The 16291-nt window shown below is 37.0% G+C and overlaps 2 protein-coding genes across 4 annotated transcripts; one reads left to right on the plus strand and one right to left on the minus strand.

Annotated features, from left to right (window-relative positions):
• Window positions 1-7186: 7186 nt before the first annotated feature.
• On the plus strand, window positions 7187-9918 carry LOC122656770 (ubiquitin-conjugating enzyme E2 27-like). Of its 3 annotated transcripts, none has more exons than XM_043851415.1 (5): window positions 7189-7482; window positions 8160-8208; window positions 9176-9335; window positions 9458-9529; window positions 9635-9918. In XM_043851415.1, exons 1-5 carry the CDS (start codon window positions 7299-7301, stop codon window positions 9740-9742), a joined length of 573 nt encoding a protein of 190 aa, XP_043707350.1. In that variant the 5' UTR covers window positions 7189-7298; the 3' UTR covers window positions 9743-9918. The 3 variants fall into 3 exon arrangements, with proteins under 3 accessions (XP_043707351.1, XP_043707350.1, XP_043707349.1); XM_043851414.1 differs by having other exon boundaries at window positions 7191-7482; window positions 9440-9529; XM_043851416.1 differs by lacking the exon at window positions 9458-9529 and having other exon boundaries at window positions 7187-7482.
• On the minus strand, window positions 9607-13994 carry LOC122656771 (probable inactive shikimate kinase like 1, chloroplastic). The gene is made up of 10 exons (XM_043851417.1): window positions 13728-13994; window positions 11835-11875; window positions 11640-11694; window positions 11441-11513; window positions 11267-11354; window positions 10552-10634; window positions 10339-10444; window positions 10058-10136; window positions 9914-9978; window positions 9607-9807 (listed from the first exon to the last, which is right to left on the minus strand). The coding sequence occupies exons 1-10, from the start codon at window positions 13969-13971 to the stop codon at window positions 9739-9741; spliced, it is 903 nt and encodes a 300-aa protein (XP_043707352.1). The 5' UTR covers window positions 13972-13994; the 3' UTR covers window positions 9607-9738.
• Between the last annotated feature and the right edge of the window lie 2297 nt (window positions 13995-16291).

Raw genomic sequence — 16291 nt, forward strand, 5'->3', positions numbered from 1 at the left:
TCTGATTTGCAGTGTTGCATGGGGGTGTAAATGAATAGCTAAAATCTATTTTCGAATCCATCCGAAAGCTAAATGGATGCGGATACGGATAGACTATACCTATAGGTTATAGCTATCCGAAAAGTTATATTTACATGCAAACGGATAAAATATCTGATCCGTATCCGTGTTCATATCCATTTAGCACTATCCAAATCTGTCCGAAAACTAATCGGATACGAATGAGAATATAGCACTATCCGAGCCGAATTTGATCCGTTTACATCCCTAGTCTTGCGTTTCTAATAAGTTGTTTAATAGTTGGCATGTTGAATCTATATAAAACAGGGTTGATTTAGATCGATATTAACCGAATGAAATAGGGCACCTTCCCTCCATGGAAGTCTATTCCTAGACAGGCTACTACACAGATGTGATAATGGACAGACTAGATAAAAAGCCAGTTTCTGGGATACCGCTTAGGGATTTTAGTGATAAGCAGGCAAATTATTATGTTCTCGTCATGTAATTGAGGTGTGAAAATCGTATTATCGTGTATTGTTCTTGTGTATTATTTTTTACCTTTACCTTTGATTTATTTTTTTATATATAATTGGATTGAAATTTTGTAATTAATGAAATGTTACCTTACAATAGATTTTACTACCAAGTGGAATACCACATTGCAAATATAAAACATTTTCTTTTATCAAACTTAATGAGATGATTGTTTTGTTATCACATACTTATGTGTCAAGTTTGAGTATAATCTAACTATGACAAGTGTCATAATAAAATAAGGTGAAATAATAAAGAATACAAATCTTCAATAATTATTAAACATATAATAATAAGAGAAAATGTGCATTCCAAAGTGGGTCATATGAAAAAATTAGTGATGCATTTTAAATAATTAATATATACATATGATGGTCTTTTCTCATTCAATTGTTTGGATTTGTCCAATTGGCATGCCACACATTATGAATCCATGTCCTTTTTTGGCTCTCACTCACCCCGGGTTATAACTATTATTTGAAAAATATATATATTATAATTTTATTTATTTTTCCATTATATTTGTTAAGAATAAAGATACGGGAAGGTTTCCCTAAATTCCCTCCAATACCTATACAACTACGGATGTTGGAGGGGTATTATTGAAAACTCAAAAAATTGGGGATATATATGACATTTTAATGGGAGTGATGTTACAATGTTTTGGATAGAAAAACCAATACCGAATAGAAATGAGATAGTATGATACATAATATTATGTTTTTTCTAAAGAAAAAGCACAACCATCAATGATCATAAATATTTACCCCTATAGTACAGGTCGATAATATCTTTTCATACCATCCGAAGACCTTGGTCAAGAGATTGGTTGAAGAAAACTGTACCCTTTTTTCTAATATAAGAGTAGTATTGTATTAAACTTATACAAAATAGATGAATTATCTCAATTTACTAGTGAGAAATATATCACAAATTGGATTATACTTATGAATCCATTTGGTAAGAAACAAAAGTGGCAGAAACTGAAAGAAAAAAATAAGAGTAAATTACTACCCCTCCCCTCAATTATGCTTGAATGACAAACCCCTCCCTTGGATATTGAGTAATGACTCTCCCCTCCCCTGCATTAACAAGATTCTATCAACCGTCCTCATTCCGTCAAAAATGACTGTTAAGTGTTAGAAAAAGACTATATTGCCCTCTAAGCCTCTTCTTCTTCTTCTTCTTCTTGCTCCTCATCCTTCTGCAACTCCAAATCGAATCGAAATGAATTGAATACCGCTAGTACAAGCTGCAACGCATCTAGCTATTGTGATTTTAATCGCTCACCAGAAGAGATTCCAGGCCGCTTCTCATCCAATGATGCTTTGAGTTTACTGGGTCAAGAATTTTGCCATTGTTTGCTTGTTCTCTGTTTCAGCTATCATTCGCCTGAGCACCTAGAACAAAGACTTCAATAGTGCAAGGAAAACAGAAAGAGGATGCCACGACTGTATAGCATAGACAATTAATTGCTTGAAATGCACACAAAACAACACAATAAAAACAGAGTTTTTTCAGAAGCAGTAAAAAACGCACATCTTAAAGAAACTTTAAACACACAAAACTAATGGGAGCAACCATATCGTTGGGGTTCACCAGTACAAAGGAGAACCCAAAAAGTTGCTCAAAAGAGGTCTTGGTGTCTCACATGTCTCGGCAGCTAAAGAGGAGACATTCTTCATTGCTTCTCAATCTCTGCACCACTGTAGATGTGTAAATCCTGATTCTCCTGAACTGCACAGCACAGAATAAATTTCAGTGGGGAAGAAATGTAAACATTAAAAAACAAAGAGAGAGGACTTCATCAAGGGAAAGCTAGAGAGAGAGAGAGAGAGAGTGGGTTTCATGAACAACCTAGATGGAGGTTGCTTGTTCTCAATAGCCATACTGATTCATCTGAAATTTTAACCTAAACCATGAAACACATACAAGGAATTTAATTCAAAGTGATTCAAAACACATCCAATTGGAATTTTCCCTCTTCTTCGCATCTCTCCCTCTCTCTCTCTCTCTCTCTCCCTGTTTTAACCATATACAAGATATGGAAGAAGGCGGTGGAGGGTTTCAAACCTAATCCGTTTCTTGCATCTATATTGAACTGTGTAATGTGGATCTTCTATGGTCTTCCCTTTCTGCATCCCCATAGCTTTCTCATCATCACCATCAATGGCGTTGGTCTCGTTTTGGAACTCGTGAGGGCGGCGGCGGTGGTGACCGTGGCTACGGAAGTGGTGGTGGGGCGGCGGTGGCTAAGCTTTTAGGGTTTTGATATGATTAGGGGTATTATTGGAATATCACAAACATAAGGGCATTTTGGAGTTTAAATGAAAATATTTAAGGTGATGTCCTCACTTAACAGCCATTTTTTACGAAATGAGTATGGTTGATAGAATCTTATTAATGGAGGGAAGGAGAGAATCATTACTCAATATCCAGGAGAGGGGTTTGTCATTCGAGCATAATCAAGGGGAGGGAAGAGTAATTTACTCAAAAAAAAAATTACAAATTATGATGTAAGGTTTCTATTTTTATTTCAAATTCTTAGAACACTGTTTTGAATGTTAATTATGAGGTTGTGTGAATATGGAGAGAAGAAAGAAGGCACACGGAAGGAAGTGTCACCGCAGTCTTGGACCCTACGAGGCCTTCTCATCGGTTTTATCATTCTTCCATTGAAAATCAAGGGAAGTATGGGAGAAGAATCTCAAAATTCTCAACTAAGTATAGTTCTTTTTTAGTTCTTCAATGCATGCATTTGCCCACCAACGCTAACCAAAGTGATGATAAAGATAGAAATCCAAAAAAAAAGTATGCAATTTGCCCTTTGGAATTTGGAAAGGAGCACAAGAAGTCAACAACAAACCCTTACCCGGCAACTTGCTCCAAGGCATATCTCTTTCTCCCTCTCTCTCTCTCGCTCTCTCTCTCTCACACACACACACACAACAAGGCACAACATTATCTTCAATCTCATCCTCATTGTTTAATTGCTTAGAGTTTGTTATTGAATCAAGCTTTTCTTCGCCATGGTAAAAGAGGACTTCGATGAATATCCGAAAACAGTCAAGTGCATTTCAAACCTCTATAACCATAAACTTGTAAGTGCATATTTTACTATGGGTGAATGAAAACGGATTCGAACTCATGACGCGTGTCGATTGTTGAGTATGTGTATAACTTGTATTTTGCGGGTCTACATAATTATAATGGGGACAGATTTGGGTCAATTACATGTATATGGGTAGAATTATAATTATGTAGGGATTATAGTTTTGGATTTTCCTATATATTATCTCTGTGTGAAAAACCCTAGTCACATGCAAATGAGAACATTTTGTGAGGTGAAGAGTGGTGTGATAAGGATGGAATGTGACAGCAAGTGTATCTCCAAAGATCACAGGTAATATAATCTTTTACTATTTCTTATGACAGCACATTAGTAGATCCTTTTAAGTGAGGTCTAAGTAAATATTTCATTAGTCTAATTTCAACTTAAAATTAGTATAGGAAGAGGTTAAAATTACAAAGGGATAAAGAACGTCATTGATCGTACAATGCATGCCGCCCTTGCGCCCAAAAACAAAGGTACACATAATGACCATTACACCCCTTGGAAAGATGGAAATGAGCAGAGGTGTGGTGGTCATTTCACACATCCTTGTGTCTGGGGGTAGGGGTGGTGTGCACTGCTGGACCTGGTGGCGCTCTCTTTAAAAACAAAATTGTAATATTTTTATTTTTTTTTAAATCTTTTTTAATAGTACATTTTTTTCCAACCATAAATCTAGTCATTTCATATGAAAAATGCATTAAATGGTTAATTTTTTTTTAAAATTCTACTACATTAAATAATTTTGGAAACAAGACAAGAAACATAAAAAAATAATTGATAAAACTTCACTCCTTTTTTAAATTATACTAAAACTTTGAATATCAACCATCATCGATCACAAAGATTAACCAATGCACTAATAATGAAATGTCACATTTTGCTATTCATAGTGACATAGTGATTCCTGTAAGGAATTTTTGTTTTGTTTTTGGGTAGTAATCCCTATAAGGAATTAAAAAATATATATTATATAATATTATTTTCCATTCTAAGTAAAAAAGAAAAACATGACACCGGGCTCTCATAAAGGTTACTTGTCGTATGTAGCAATAATAAAACTATAAAGTCTTCAAAGTTTGATCACAATTTAATCTTAGGACGTTAGAAACCTTCCTTTTAAATAAGGATATTCTCCTATTGACTCAAGAAAGAGAGAAAGAGAGAAAGAGAGAAAAAGAGAGAGAGAAACGTGACGTTCGACAGGTTAGGGGTGCGGAACACGCGGTTGCCAAGCATGAAGGTACACATTTGAAAATTCCAAAAGCCGGTTGTATTCAGATCATCTACGGCGCCCTGCCCAAAGCGGCCTGAGCGGTATACAAATAGGGTGCCCTGCAATGATCGCCTTACCCCCGCTTGAGCAAGGTGCTTGGACAGGGGCAAGGCGGTCATTGCAGGGCAACCTGTATGTGCGTCGCTCTACCCGTGGAGCCATAGAAGATCAGGGTCCAAGCCGGCTTCTATGTATTCTAATAATCATTGTGAAAGTTAATTAAACCTGTTTTTCTAAATATGGTTTTATCTCATTTTATTTAATTAGTTTTAAGGGTTTTTTTTTTTTTTTTCTTTTTCTTCAGTTGTGGATAAAACTTATAGTTTAAAATAGTATATGGTTCAATAAAAAAAAAATTCAAACTCAATGAATTTTACATGACTCAGACAAAAACATTGAATTAATAAAAATTCATACTGATTCAAACGTAGTCTAGCCATTCCTAACTTGGTTGAATCAACAGACCTGACCTGATTTCATATCTTCTCAAAGTGATTCGTTCGAGTCAACAGACCACATTTCTTTTTTTTTTGGTGAAAAAAAAAAAAAAATCCTTCACTATGGGGATCAATGACGTTGAATGGCCAAAGAAGAGGGTATTTTTGACCTTATCAATAGAAGTAGGCGTGTATATCATGTTACAAGAGTTCAATTACATGACCATTTGCTTATGGAGAATAAATTCTTCCATTTATACAGACAACAGAAAAGTTTGTCCATTGTTATGCGGCTGACATTTGATAGTCTTGACATAATTTCCCCTTTTTTTTAACTGATTCTTTCCATTGAAGTGGGAGAATTTTCTATCAATCTCCTAAACTTAACCTATATTTACTTAAATTCTTCTCTACAATACTTTTTTTTTTAATTCTTCCATTAATAAAGTATGTACAAATTGAAATTACCAAACTATGTATTGTATAATTATTAATGCTAGTTTATCTTTTTTTTTTTTTTTTTTATCAAAACATAATTACTTAACACAATATAATTCCTTAAAAATTGAAAACTTTTATAATCGTGATTGTGTAACAACCTTAAACTCTTTTTAAATATAATAATCAAACTTTCGTGGGCATGCATCCCAACGTCATCTCACATATTGACTATATGGGCCCAACACTAACATTTCCGTATTATGATTAATAGAATTAATAATTAATCATAATACATAAAATTTAATAATCAAATTAATAATGATTTAGAATTAATTATATAATCATATTAGAATGATTACAAAAATTTATATTGTAGTTTTTTATTTATTTTATTTCACCTCTCTTCCTTTTATTTCTTTTGCAATAAGGGCAATATATTGAGCCACAAAAGTGTGAACCGGCTTTCATGGGAATGTGAGATTACGGAATCGAGGGAAAAATATCTTTTTGCAATTCCCTGATCAGTATAGTTCCCCTAGTGCCTCTAATAAGAGGGAGGTGGATCCTACTCGAGCAGAATGTTTGGTCAAGGGTGGAATGGTCATTATGCCCACCTTGTTAGAGTCTCACAGGAACTGTACCGGGCAGGAAAGACCAACACCAAGTAGTAGGCGGAGTAGTAAAGTGGAAGTTCACCAACTCGTACGTGTAGATAAACATAAAAAAGAAATGGACTAGGTTGTAATATATAGTAGATGGGCTGGCCTTGAATATCTACAATGCTGAGCTCAGCCCAAGGCCTCAACCCAGGCCCGGCCCTACCAGGGCCAGAGAAATGACAAACCTTACTCAACCCTATGTTAACCCAGGCCCGGCCCGGTCCTGTCCGAGCTCAGGCCGAGTTAGGGCAGGCTCGGGTTGGCCGGGTTTTTTTGACACCCCTGGAAAAACATCTCTAATGTCTACAAGCCTCTGAACTATGGAATAGGGAATGTAAATGAATGCCCGAAAATCCAAATTCGATCCCATCTGTCCAGAGAGTATACGAGAACAAATTCAGTTAATCCTAAACATAATCTATATGATTCGAATATGTATTCAACTCTGAAGTAGTGATCTGGATGATTCTTGAAGGTTCGATAAGTTCAGAGAATGAGGTTTGTGAAAAGATAGTCGAAAAATCTAAATCCAATTCGCAATCGTATCTGGCACTGGATATCCGGACCTGATATTGATCCGAAATTCGATCCCTTTACATCTCTACCGGCACTAAACCGAACTCCCCAAAACTCCGTAGCAAAAGCAGCGGGAGTGGGGGAGTAAACTCAGAGAGTCGTTAAAATGTGGGCTCTTTTTGACTCTCGCAAGTTTTCTGTTGTCTGTTGATCTTTAATTGACAGGTGAAGAGTCTTCTTGGTAATCGTACAAAATCAGTGGCGAAGAAGAAACTGATCTGTTCGCCAGTATCGCAATTGAAGAAGATCGGTCGACGACAATGGTGGACTTCGCACGCGTACAGAAAGAACTTGCGGAGTGTAACAGAGACATGGAGATTTCTGGTGTAAGCATAATGCTCCACGGTAATGGTAACGATCTTTCCCATCTCTCGGGAACCATATCCGGCCCTGTCGCCACGCCTTATGAAGGCGGAACCTTTCAAATCGACATCAGATTGCCTGGTATTTTCTTACATTTTCTTTTTTTTTGTTTCTCATTGCTTCAATTTTTCTCCCCTCCCTGGCCATGGGGGATTGAGCAGTAGACAAGACCAAGAGAGAAACTGATGATTCTCCTATAAATTAGGGTTGAAACTCAAAAGATTCTGTTTTGTTTTGGTCGTTTCGCAGAGCTTGATTGAACTATTGATTAAACACGTAAGTTAGGGTTTTGTCCTAGATGTCTTTGGTGATTTTAGCTTAGAATCTGGGGTCGTTTGAACGCGAAAAAGCATGTATTTGGCATCAATGGAGACCTGGTCAACTAATTTTGCTTCTGAACACTAGAATCGCAAAATGTGAATGAACCATAAAGTCGATGGAATTCAAAAATCCTTTTTCCTTAATGAACATGGCGAGAGATTGATTAGAGGACTCTGCGCTCTCTCTCCGTCTTCCCACACCCCCCCCCTCCCTCTTCCTTCTCTTCTGCGTTTGATTGAGGTGGTTCTGTTATTTCATTTGTTTTTCTGTGTTTTTATTTGAGATCTGTCTTTGGACACAAATCGAATTTTCAGTTGACTGAAATTAGATCAAACTTGTCGTAACCTTGGTAACTCTTTGTATTGCTTGCCAAAGGTGGAAGATTGTCGAATTCTTAACGTATAATTTGACAGTTTTAATGTTGGTTTTTTTGACAGATGGGTACCCTTTTGAGCCTCCAAAGATGCAATTTGTAACTAAAGTTTGGTACGGACCACGGACATCCTCACTGTATTTGTGTTTACGTTTTCTAGTCACTGACTCAAGAGTTGTTTCTACAGTGGTGATAGCTGTAAGACTGCAAGAATATGATGTTCTTGCACAATTTGGATCTCACATGTGATATTTTTCAATATGTCGTGGGGACTTCATTATACATATCTATGCTATGTAACTTGTTGTAGGAACTGTATTGTTGCAACTCCCTCTTGGTTATAGCAGTAATTCTCATCTTTCATTGTTCTTCTAAAATGGAGAATTATGCACTGAGTTCACCTTAAACAGCTGATGATTGCATATAATCTTTAAGCCTCTGATGTTTCTGTCATCTCTCATGTCCTTTCTTCATGGCCTAACTTGATGGGTATATTATCTGGTTATTATGGTGAAAGTTTGTCTCCCCTCCCCCTTTCTCCCCTCATTGCTTTTCTAGTTGTACACCTGTAGAAGCTACAAATGGGATAGGAGACTGTGGAAGGCAAAGGGCTGCTCTTGATCTCATTTTTAGGTTACACTCTTTTATGTTAGTGGCTGGCTCACTGATTGGTCCCTGGGTCGCATGTATGATTTTTAGGCTACCCTTTCCCCTCTTTGCTTTTCAAGTTGTGCAACTGTAGATGCTACAAATGGGATAGGAGACTGTGAAAGGCAAACAAAGGGCTGCTTGATCTGATTTTTAGGTTACACTCTGATATGTTAGTGGCTCACTGCTTGATCCCTGGGTAGCATGTATAGGTAGTAGTTGTTTGCATTTCGAAGATGGGGTTAAATTACAACCCTCAAGGTTTCTTTTTGTTTTCATCTTATTATGGTCTATGCTGACATTGTTTGTGTTTTTGACAAATTGATGAAGTGATCTATTCAATCTTATGATCTTCTAGGTCTGATATTCTTCCTTTGATATGTTAGTGATAAGAAAGCTTTAGCTCAGTAACGGTTGCATTCCCAACTGTAGGCACCCAAACATTAGCAGTCAGAATGGGGCAATATGCTTGGATATCTTGAAGGACCAATGGAGCCCAGCCCTCACACTTAAAACAGCACTTCTTTCCTTACAAGCATTGCTATCTGCTCCTGAACCTGATGATCCTCAAGATGCAGTGGTAGCTCAACAGGTTTCATTTTCTGCTACTCTACTTTCTACTTGAGCTTCTAGTCTTGATTGCAGATACATGTTTTCCTGCTTGTATGAGTACTTATGGTGGAACCTTACTTACAGTATCTTCGAGACTATCAGACCTTTGTTGGCACAGCTCACTATTGGACTGAAACTTTTGCAATGAGATCATCTATTGGAACTGAAGAAAAAGTAATTATTGCTGAGGCTTTTTCTTATTAAGCAGGCCACTTTGTTTTTATATTTTTATAAGAAGACACGAGTTCAATAACTTGAAAAGGCTATTCTTGGTAACAGGTACAAAAATTGGTGGAGATGGGCTTCCCTGAGGGCTTGGTAAGGGCAACTTTGGAAGTTGTAGGTGGTGATGAGAACATGGCTCTGGAAAAGCTTTGCTCTGGCTAGAATGGTCTTGCTGCGGCTTCCATCATCTTCTTCACTCTTGTCAGCTTCTCTATCTCTTTTAGTGTCTGAAAATTGTTACGAAGACAAGAAATCATATGAAAAGTTAGTGTCATAGAAGCTCTTGATTACTATTGTTTTGATGTCATATCAATAGAAAGCATATTTCATCACCTCAATAGCCATGTGTTCTGTAGTCACTGCATCCATATTGTCATAACCTAATCGGAAAGCTACATCTGTGGGAAAAAAAGAACCTGACTTACTGGTAAAAATTAAAGAATATATGCAGGGGAATAAAATAGTAATTGAATTTACTTTGAAGTGAGACTGTTGCATCTGCCATGGCATATCCACTTCTCAAGTCCTCATAAAGCTTAGTTAGCATAGCCAACGCCTGCCATAACATGCATTTTACCATTAGTGAACAATGGCCATAGTAAAAAATGTTGCATAAACAAGGAAAGCCTGAACTAAATGTGAAGAACATGGGAGATAATGGAAAGAAGTGTGGTAAGTGGTTGTTAATAGTGACAAATTTTTAGGTTGTAAATATCAAGCAATTTCAAACTAGAACAATGGTGTGTGGTAGTGGTGACCTCAGAGGAGCCTGAAGTTGTGCATGTTATTGCAGCCATGTCTTCTTTGGCGATTATATCAAGAGGAACATCAATCCATATTGATATTCCATGCCTTAGAAGAGCCCTAGAATTGTTCAACAAGGAGAAGAATAATATATCAGCTGCTATCAAAGTAAAAAATGTACATTAATGATTAACCAATGCAAGATGGTCAAGAATAAATATCCATACAGGTTAACTGAACTTTGAACTGCATCATCTCCAACACAAACAACCAGGCGACCCATGGATGATAACTGCTTCATTACTTCAGTCTGTCATGGAATTCATCATCTTGAGAAACGATCACACTCATTAGTCATAATTAATGGAAATGACTCAAACCTGTTTTTTGTCAAGCCCTGTTTCATTTGGTTGATGTCTTAGGCAATTTTACCCAGTACCATGCCCTCTTCTTTTATTTTGAGTATAAAATCCACCTCCCTAATGACTATTTTTTACTAGTAAAAACATTTTTGATACTGTTATGTAGGTTATTATATGTACCTTGGTCTAACCGGCCAACACAGCATAATTAATGCAGGATCTTGTAACATTCAGAAGATTTGGGATCATAAAAGAATTGAATCGGGTCTAGGGTGAGAGAGAGAGGGAGGGAAAGTCAGTTTAGATTGTTTGGCCATATGAACTAATGGATGCACCAAATGGTGCTAGTTTGGTAGTGCTATTAGGACAGTGAGGTGGTCAGATTGTCGTGGTTTGAAGACTTATGGAGTTATGGGGTTAATAGAAAGTCTGGACCTAAATTGTATATTAGAATCAAGTCAGCAATCCCTAGTAGTTTGGAGGAGGAGTTGTTAATACGGTTTCACCCAAAGATACAAATGTATCAAATCCTAGCAGGTACACTAAATCCTAATGTTAGAAGACACAAGTGAACAATCACCTCAAACTCACGAAATCCCTCTGCATCTCTTTCCTTCAAAGAATTAGCAGCATTTTCACCACATGCAACTTGCTCAACCAAACTATCACTGCAGGCAGAGAAACAAACAAACAGGTAGAGCAATCTTATCCATGGTTACAAGATCACCTGATATGATACAAATGGAATCTATACCTGTCAAAATAGTAATATCTTAATGCATCCGCTAGAAGTTTCCCCACATTGTTTTTCATGGTGCTGTTCATACCTGTTTATTGAAGGATTAATTACAATATAAACAACTGTATATACATTTTTATGTAATTACTCCAAGTTTATCTCCATTTGTAGTTAATTACTCCAAGCACTTAATGTCATGATAAGTATCTCTTACCAACAAGAAATATGGAGGTCCCTTTCAGTTCAGGAGATATCTCTGTAACTTTTTTCTGCATTAAGAACAGAGCATGGAAAGCAGAAGATGAACTAAGTAGAAAATTTTCCTTTTGGGTCGTGGTCAGAAACCATAATACAAAGCTTGAGATGCATTCCTATCCATCTTTTGACTATGGGAAATATGATATCTCACCTTCAGCTTGAGAGATTGGTCATCCTCAAAAACTTGTGGGGCTGCACCAAAGCATCAAAGTAGTAAGAAAGTGATGAATAAGAAGATCTCATCTTGCTAATTCCTAGGGCGTTTTACTGTTAATAACACTGCCTTCGAAGTTACAGGCCTCACTGCAGCAGATCATTATACAAACTTAAATACTTTTATTGCACTAGCATCATCAAGGAATATATAAGACTTGCAACATTGGACTTAGTCAACCAGCACATGAGCACAGCAATTAAATCCAATTTTTGGGAAAAATAAACTGTCACTACTACTCATAACTTTCTCAGAAAACTTTTACCAAAAAAATAAAAAAACTTTCTCAAAAAACTGAGAATAAGGGCGTAGAAAATAAAGAGGAATATATGAGTTACATGGTTCGTATAGAAAATGACTTCAGAGGAAATAGTTTAGAATTTATAGGTTCGAAGGGTATGTAACTATTGGGTTGGACCATAGTTGCTTTAGGATTCTATTAGGAAGCGGAATATTAATTAAAGGTCACATGGGTAGTTAAACATGGTCCATGTTTTGAGTATTTTCCTCTTTATTTTTTTGGTTTTATTTAATTGAAACAAATTAGGATACTTAAGTTCAAGTTCAAAGGTTTAGTTAGTTGACTTACAAGTCCTCCTTTAAAAATTGGACATCTGTCAGTCTGATGCGTGGACTGACACTATGCGACTTGAATTAAGAATTCAATTCAAGTACATATTTCAGGGGGAAGAGATTGCAGCCTGGGTCTCTAGAGCAATCCAGATCCTCTCTTGCCAAGCTGCCTGGCACGACCGTGCAGCCCAGACACAGTGAGGCGTGCAGTGACCACCTTGTCCCTGTCCAAATGCCTTGCCTGAGTTGAGGTAAGGCAGTCATTGCGTGTCTCACTGTGTCTGGGCTGCACAGTCCTGCCGAGCAGCTTGGCAGTAGAGGATCACGATCTGTCTCTAGAGCCTGCACACGCTGGACAATGGGTAGATTTCCGCCTTTTCAGGGGACAGTGCGGTACTTTCATGCATTTTAGTGTTTAGGTGCAAGAGCAACATGGCCACACGACCAGATAGCATTCTTTTCCAAATATTTCAGAGTGGATTTAGTTAGATGATTTGGGCTTAATTTTGCTGCCGTTTTCTTTTCCATTGCTTCCACTGGTGAATATCCATTGCAGTTTATGCTTTATTCATCAATTACAGATCTGAATATTGTATTAAAGGTTTCTATTTGATCTTGCTTATCTGTTCAATTTGATCCCATATACATAAATATTGGGAGAAAGTTCTTTGTCCGGAAGTGTTAACACTAGGAATGCAACGATCAGACACGGCCACGTGGCTTTCTTTCTTTCTCTCCATTTTCACTCACTCTCCGGAGTCTCGGATTGCTCTAGCTATCGTTTCAATTTGCTGGACTAAGAGGATAACGGGACACAGCAGCCCCAAGCAGAAGGTAGTAACTTTCATCAAACACTTGGTACGCAAAGTAACCATGCACCGAGTATGAAATAATTACACAACGGGGTGACGTTACAAGAGGGATGGTGCCAACGTCCAATGGAAACAAATGGACTATATACAACTAGTTTGAGTTCCTACTACGAAGAATCCGAAATAGAACCTGCACTTGATCAGGAGTTCCTATTAGACATTAATGGCTCTTTTTAAAGATGCGCTAAATATAGTACGGGGACAATACAAAGTAAAGGTCAATAGTTTTAGTTTAAAAAGGACTCTAGTATGCTTGCTTTCCTGTTTTAATGGTTCTTTAGGTCTGATAGTGATTAGTGAAAGCGTCGAAATCCGAAGGAAGAACGAAATAATTACAGAGAGAGAGAGAGAGGTAGGGACTTTTGAGGTTTGAGGGTGAACTGACCAGGAATTTGATTATCGCCGACGGCGAAATTCGTGCTTGGAAACCTTCCGAGCAGGGAACTACCGACAAGCGCTTCCATCGAAGGCGACGTTTTCCGAAATCGGCGGAAATGGTTGTCATTTTTTAAGGACAGTGTAGTTGCTGCAGATTTTGGAGATCCTTCTCGACAATAATGGAGGATTCGGGGACGAAGATTAAATTGGAGAGTACAGCTGCGAGTGAAGTGGATCACGTTTATCACCATGTCTTCTCCTCTTCTTTTCTTGCTTTTCTTGGGTGGGTTCGTTTACTTCCAGCACGGACACAGACTCTTATCTTTACATCCAACGGAATTTACAGCCTGTGGGAACAGTCGCACAGACTTCACGGTCGCTGTAGTTGTTAAACACTTGAATCCAGATCATAGTTGGCAAAAAATGGAGAACGGTTAAAAAAAGAAAAAAGTACCAACAACTGCTTAGCTCAGTTGGTGACCCGTGGTGGGCTTCATGCCCATGCTCACCAAGAGCCCTTGAGTCCGAGTCTCTTTGCTGGTATCTTATCCCCTCCCCCTTCCCTTATGTATGTAAAGCTCCCAATTACCAAAAAAATGAAAAAAGGAAATGGGCGCGATTCGGGTTTTAAATTGTAAAAATGTAGAGATTAGAGATTGATAAAATCGAAAAATGATCGGTACCGGTCTTCAACGTTTTTATTCCAAAAAACGGAGTAAACAAAAATGGCATTATTCTTAGATAAATTGAGAAATTTTTATTTGAAATATATGCTCTCTAATGTTCAAAACAATTGTGACATCCAAATATTCTACAACCTATTGTAAGTTTCAAGACATGTCACTTAATATCATCCAATATCAATTCCCAATTCATACACCATAATATCGAAAGTTCAGTAATATGGTTTGGCTATAGTGTTGTTCACTGTTGTCAACACAGCCAACACATTCATGGAGTGATGCATGTTTAGTAAGAGTTGGGAGTTATCATTTTAGAAATCCTTTTTAGTAGATGCATTAGTATGTAATTCAATTTCAAGGTCCATACATTGATCTTTAGTTGAAGATGCTACCATGAGAAATATAACCCTTCGAGTCATCTTTACGTCGGTGAGAGAATTAGGTCGATTTGACTTTGGGAGTGAGAGAGATATGGTCAATTAAGTAAGTTATCGTTTAACAAGTTCAATGTCTTAAAAAAGCCCCCCCCCCAACCCAAAAAAAAAAGGGAATATGTTTTAAAATACATTCAAAACAAGAATACTTACCCTCTGCCCTTTTTTTCCGTATATTTCCCAACCATACGATAAAACGTGTTTAAAACTATAAAAACAGGAACACATTTAAAATGTATTTAAACCCATTTTTACTAATTAGGATTCAAATCTTATAAAGATAGAAACTTGGGTTTAGGTATCGATTTTGGTATTGGTATCAATATCAACATTGGTATTAGTATCTGGTATCAGCTGTGATTGATACAAGTACAATATTGATATGTATTGTTGGTATTAGCTGAAAATTCAAAAATGAACATCTTCTTGATAGATTTGATCAATACTATACTGATATCAATCATATGTATTGATATTGTAATAGTTTCAAAACTAGTCAACACTTGTTCCGATATCTTGAACTTAAAACTTGATTATAAGATACTTAATAAATGGGAAAGGATTTGGCCATGCACAAGGAATCACATACGGGCATTCAATAAGAGGGATGAGGTAGTCATTTTATGTCTCTTTGTATGGACGCAGTAAATGTTACTAAGCAGCATGGTTTGAGGTATCGGATCGGATTGGTTGATTTTGGTTGGATCGGATCGATATCAATCCCAATATCGATCCAATCCAGTTGTATGGACAAGAATAAAAATATTTATAAAAAAAAAGTTTTTTTTTTTTAATAAGAAAACAGGAACAAAAGTGTCATATTTGCCTAAATTTGGATGATTCAGAACCAATCCGATCAGTCGATACTGAGATCACGAATCATGCTAAGCAACCTTCTTTTTCCCACAAATGTTTTTTGGTACTTAAAATGAAAACAATTGTTGCCAATTAAAACGCAAGAACGAACCTATAAAAACTGTTAACATAAGATATGCAGAGATTGGTAATGGAAGTGAATAATCTCGGCTCTCGAATAGGCAAGTTCGAGGAACAGCCTAATGTTTTTATCTCAGAATTGACCGTATAGATCCGTAAAAATGGTAATCGATGATTACTAATTCTGATCTGAATTGGACTATTCCCAATCTGATTTCCCGATTCTGCACCGGTGAATCGGTTGCAACCATTGCTTGAAGGCAAATTGCAGGTTTTCATCAGTTTCCTCCCTCTCCACATATCTTCATTGCTTGCCATGTGTCCTATCCTTTGAACGATACCTACCTTCATTTAATTTGATAATTTCTTTGTTCATGATCCACCAGCATTCAACCGTTTCACCAAAAACAAACAAAAAAAAACCACCATTCAACCGCGTCCCATCAATTTGGTGATATTTCCACATCTGTTTTTTGTTTTAGTTTAAAGTCTGAAAAAAAAAAAAAAAAAAAAACCAT

This window comes from Telopea speciosissima, chromosome 3 (genome assembly GCF_018873765.1).
Source record: "Telopea speciosissima isolate NSW1024214 ecotype Mountain lineage chromosome 3, Tspe_v1, whole genome shotgun sequence".
NCBI lineage: Eukaryota > Viridiplantae > Streptophyta > Magnoliopsida > Proteales > Proteaceae > Telopea > Telopea speciosissima.

What these genes read in the sequence shown, in the direction of transcription:
- LOC122656770 (XM_043851414.1), top strand. Translation starts at nt 7,299, where the DNA reads ATGGTGGACTTCGCACGCGTACAGAAAGAACTTGCGGAGTGTAACAGA. An exon ending in CAATTTGTAACTAAAGTTTG is followed by an intron (nt 8,209 to 9,175) that starts GTACGGACCACG and finishes TCCCAACTGTAG; the next exon opens with GCACCCAAACATTAGCAGTC. An exon ending in CTATTGGAACTGAAGAAAAA is followed by an intron (nt 9,530 to 9,634) that starts GTAATTATTGCT and finishes TCTTGGTAACAG; the next exon opens with GTACAAAAATTGGTGGAGAT.
- LOC122656771 (XM_043851417.1), bottom strand. Translation starts at nt 13,971, where the DNA reads ATGGTGATAAACGTGATCCACTTCACTCGCAGCTGTACTCTCCAATTT. An exon ending in GACCTCCATATTTCTTGTTG is followed by an intron (nt 11,514 to 11,639) that starts GTAAGAGATACT and finishes TTCAATAAACAG; the next exon opens with GTATGAACAGCACCATGAAA. An exon ending in AGATATTACTATTTTGACAG is followed by an intron (nt 11,355 to 11,440) that starts GTATAGATTCCA and finishes CTCTGCCTGCAG; the next exon opens with TGATAGTTTGGTTGAGCAAG.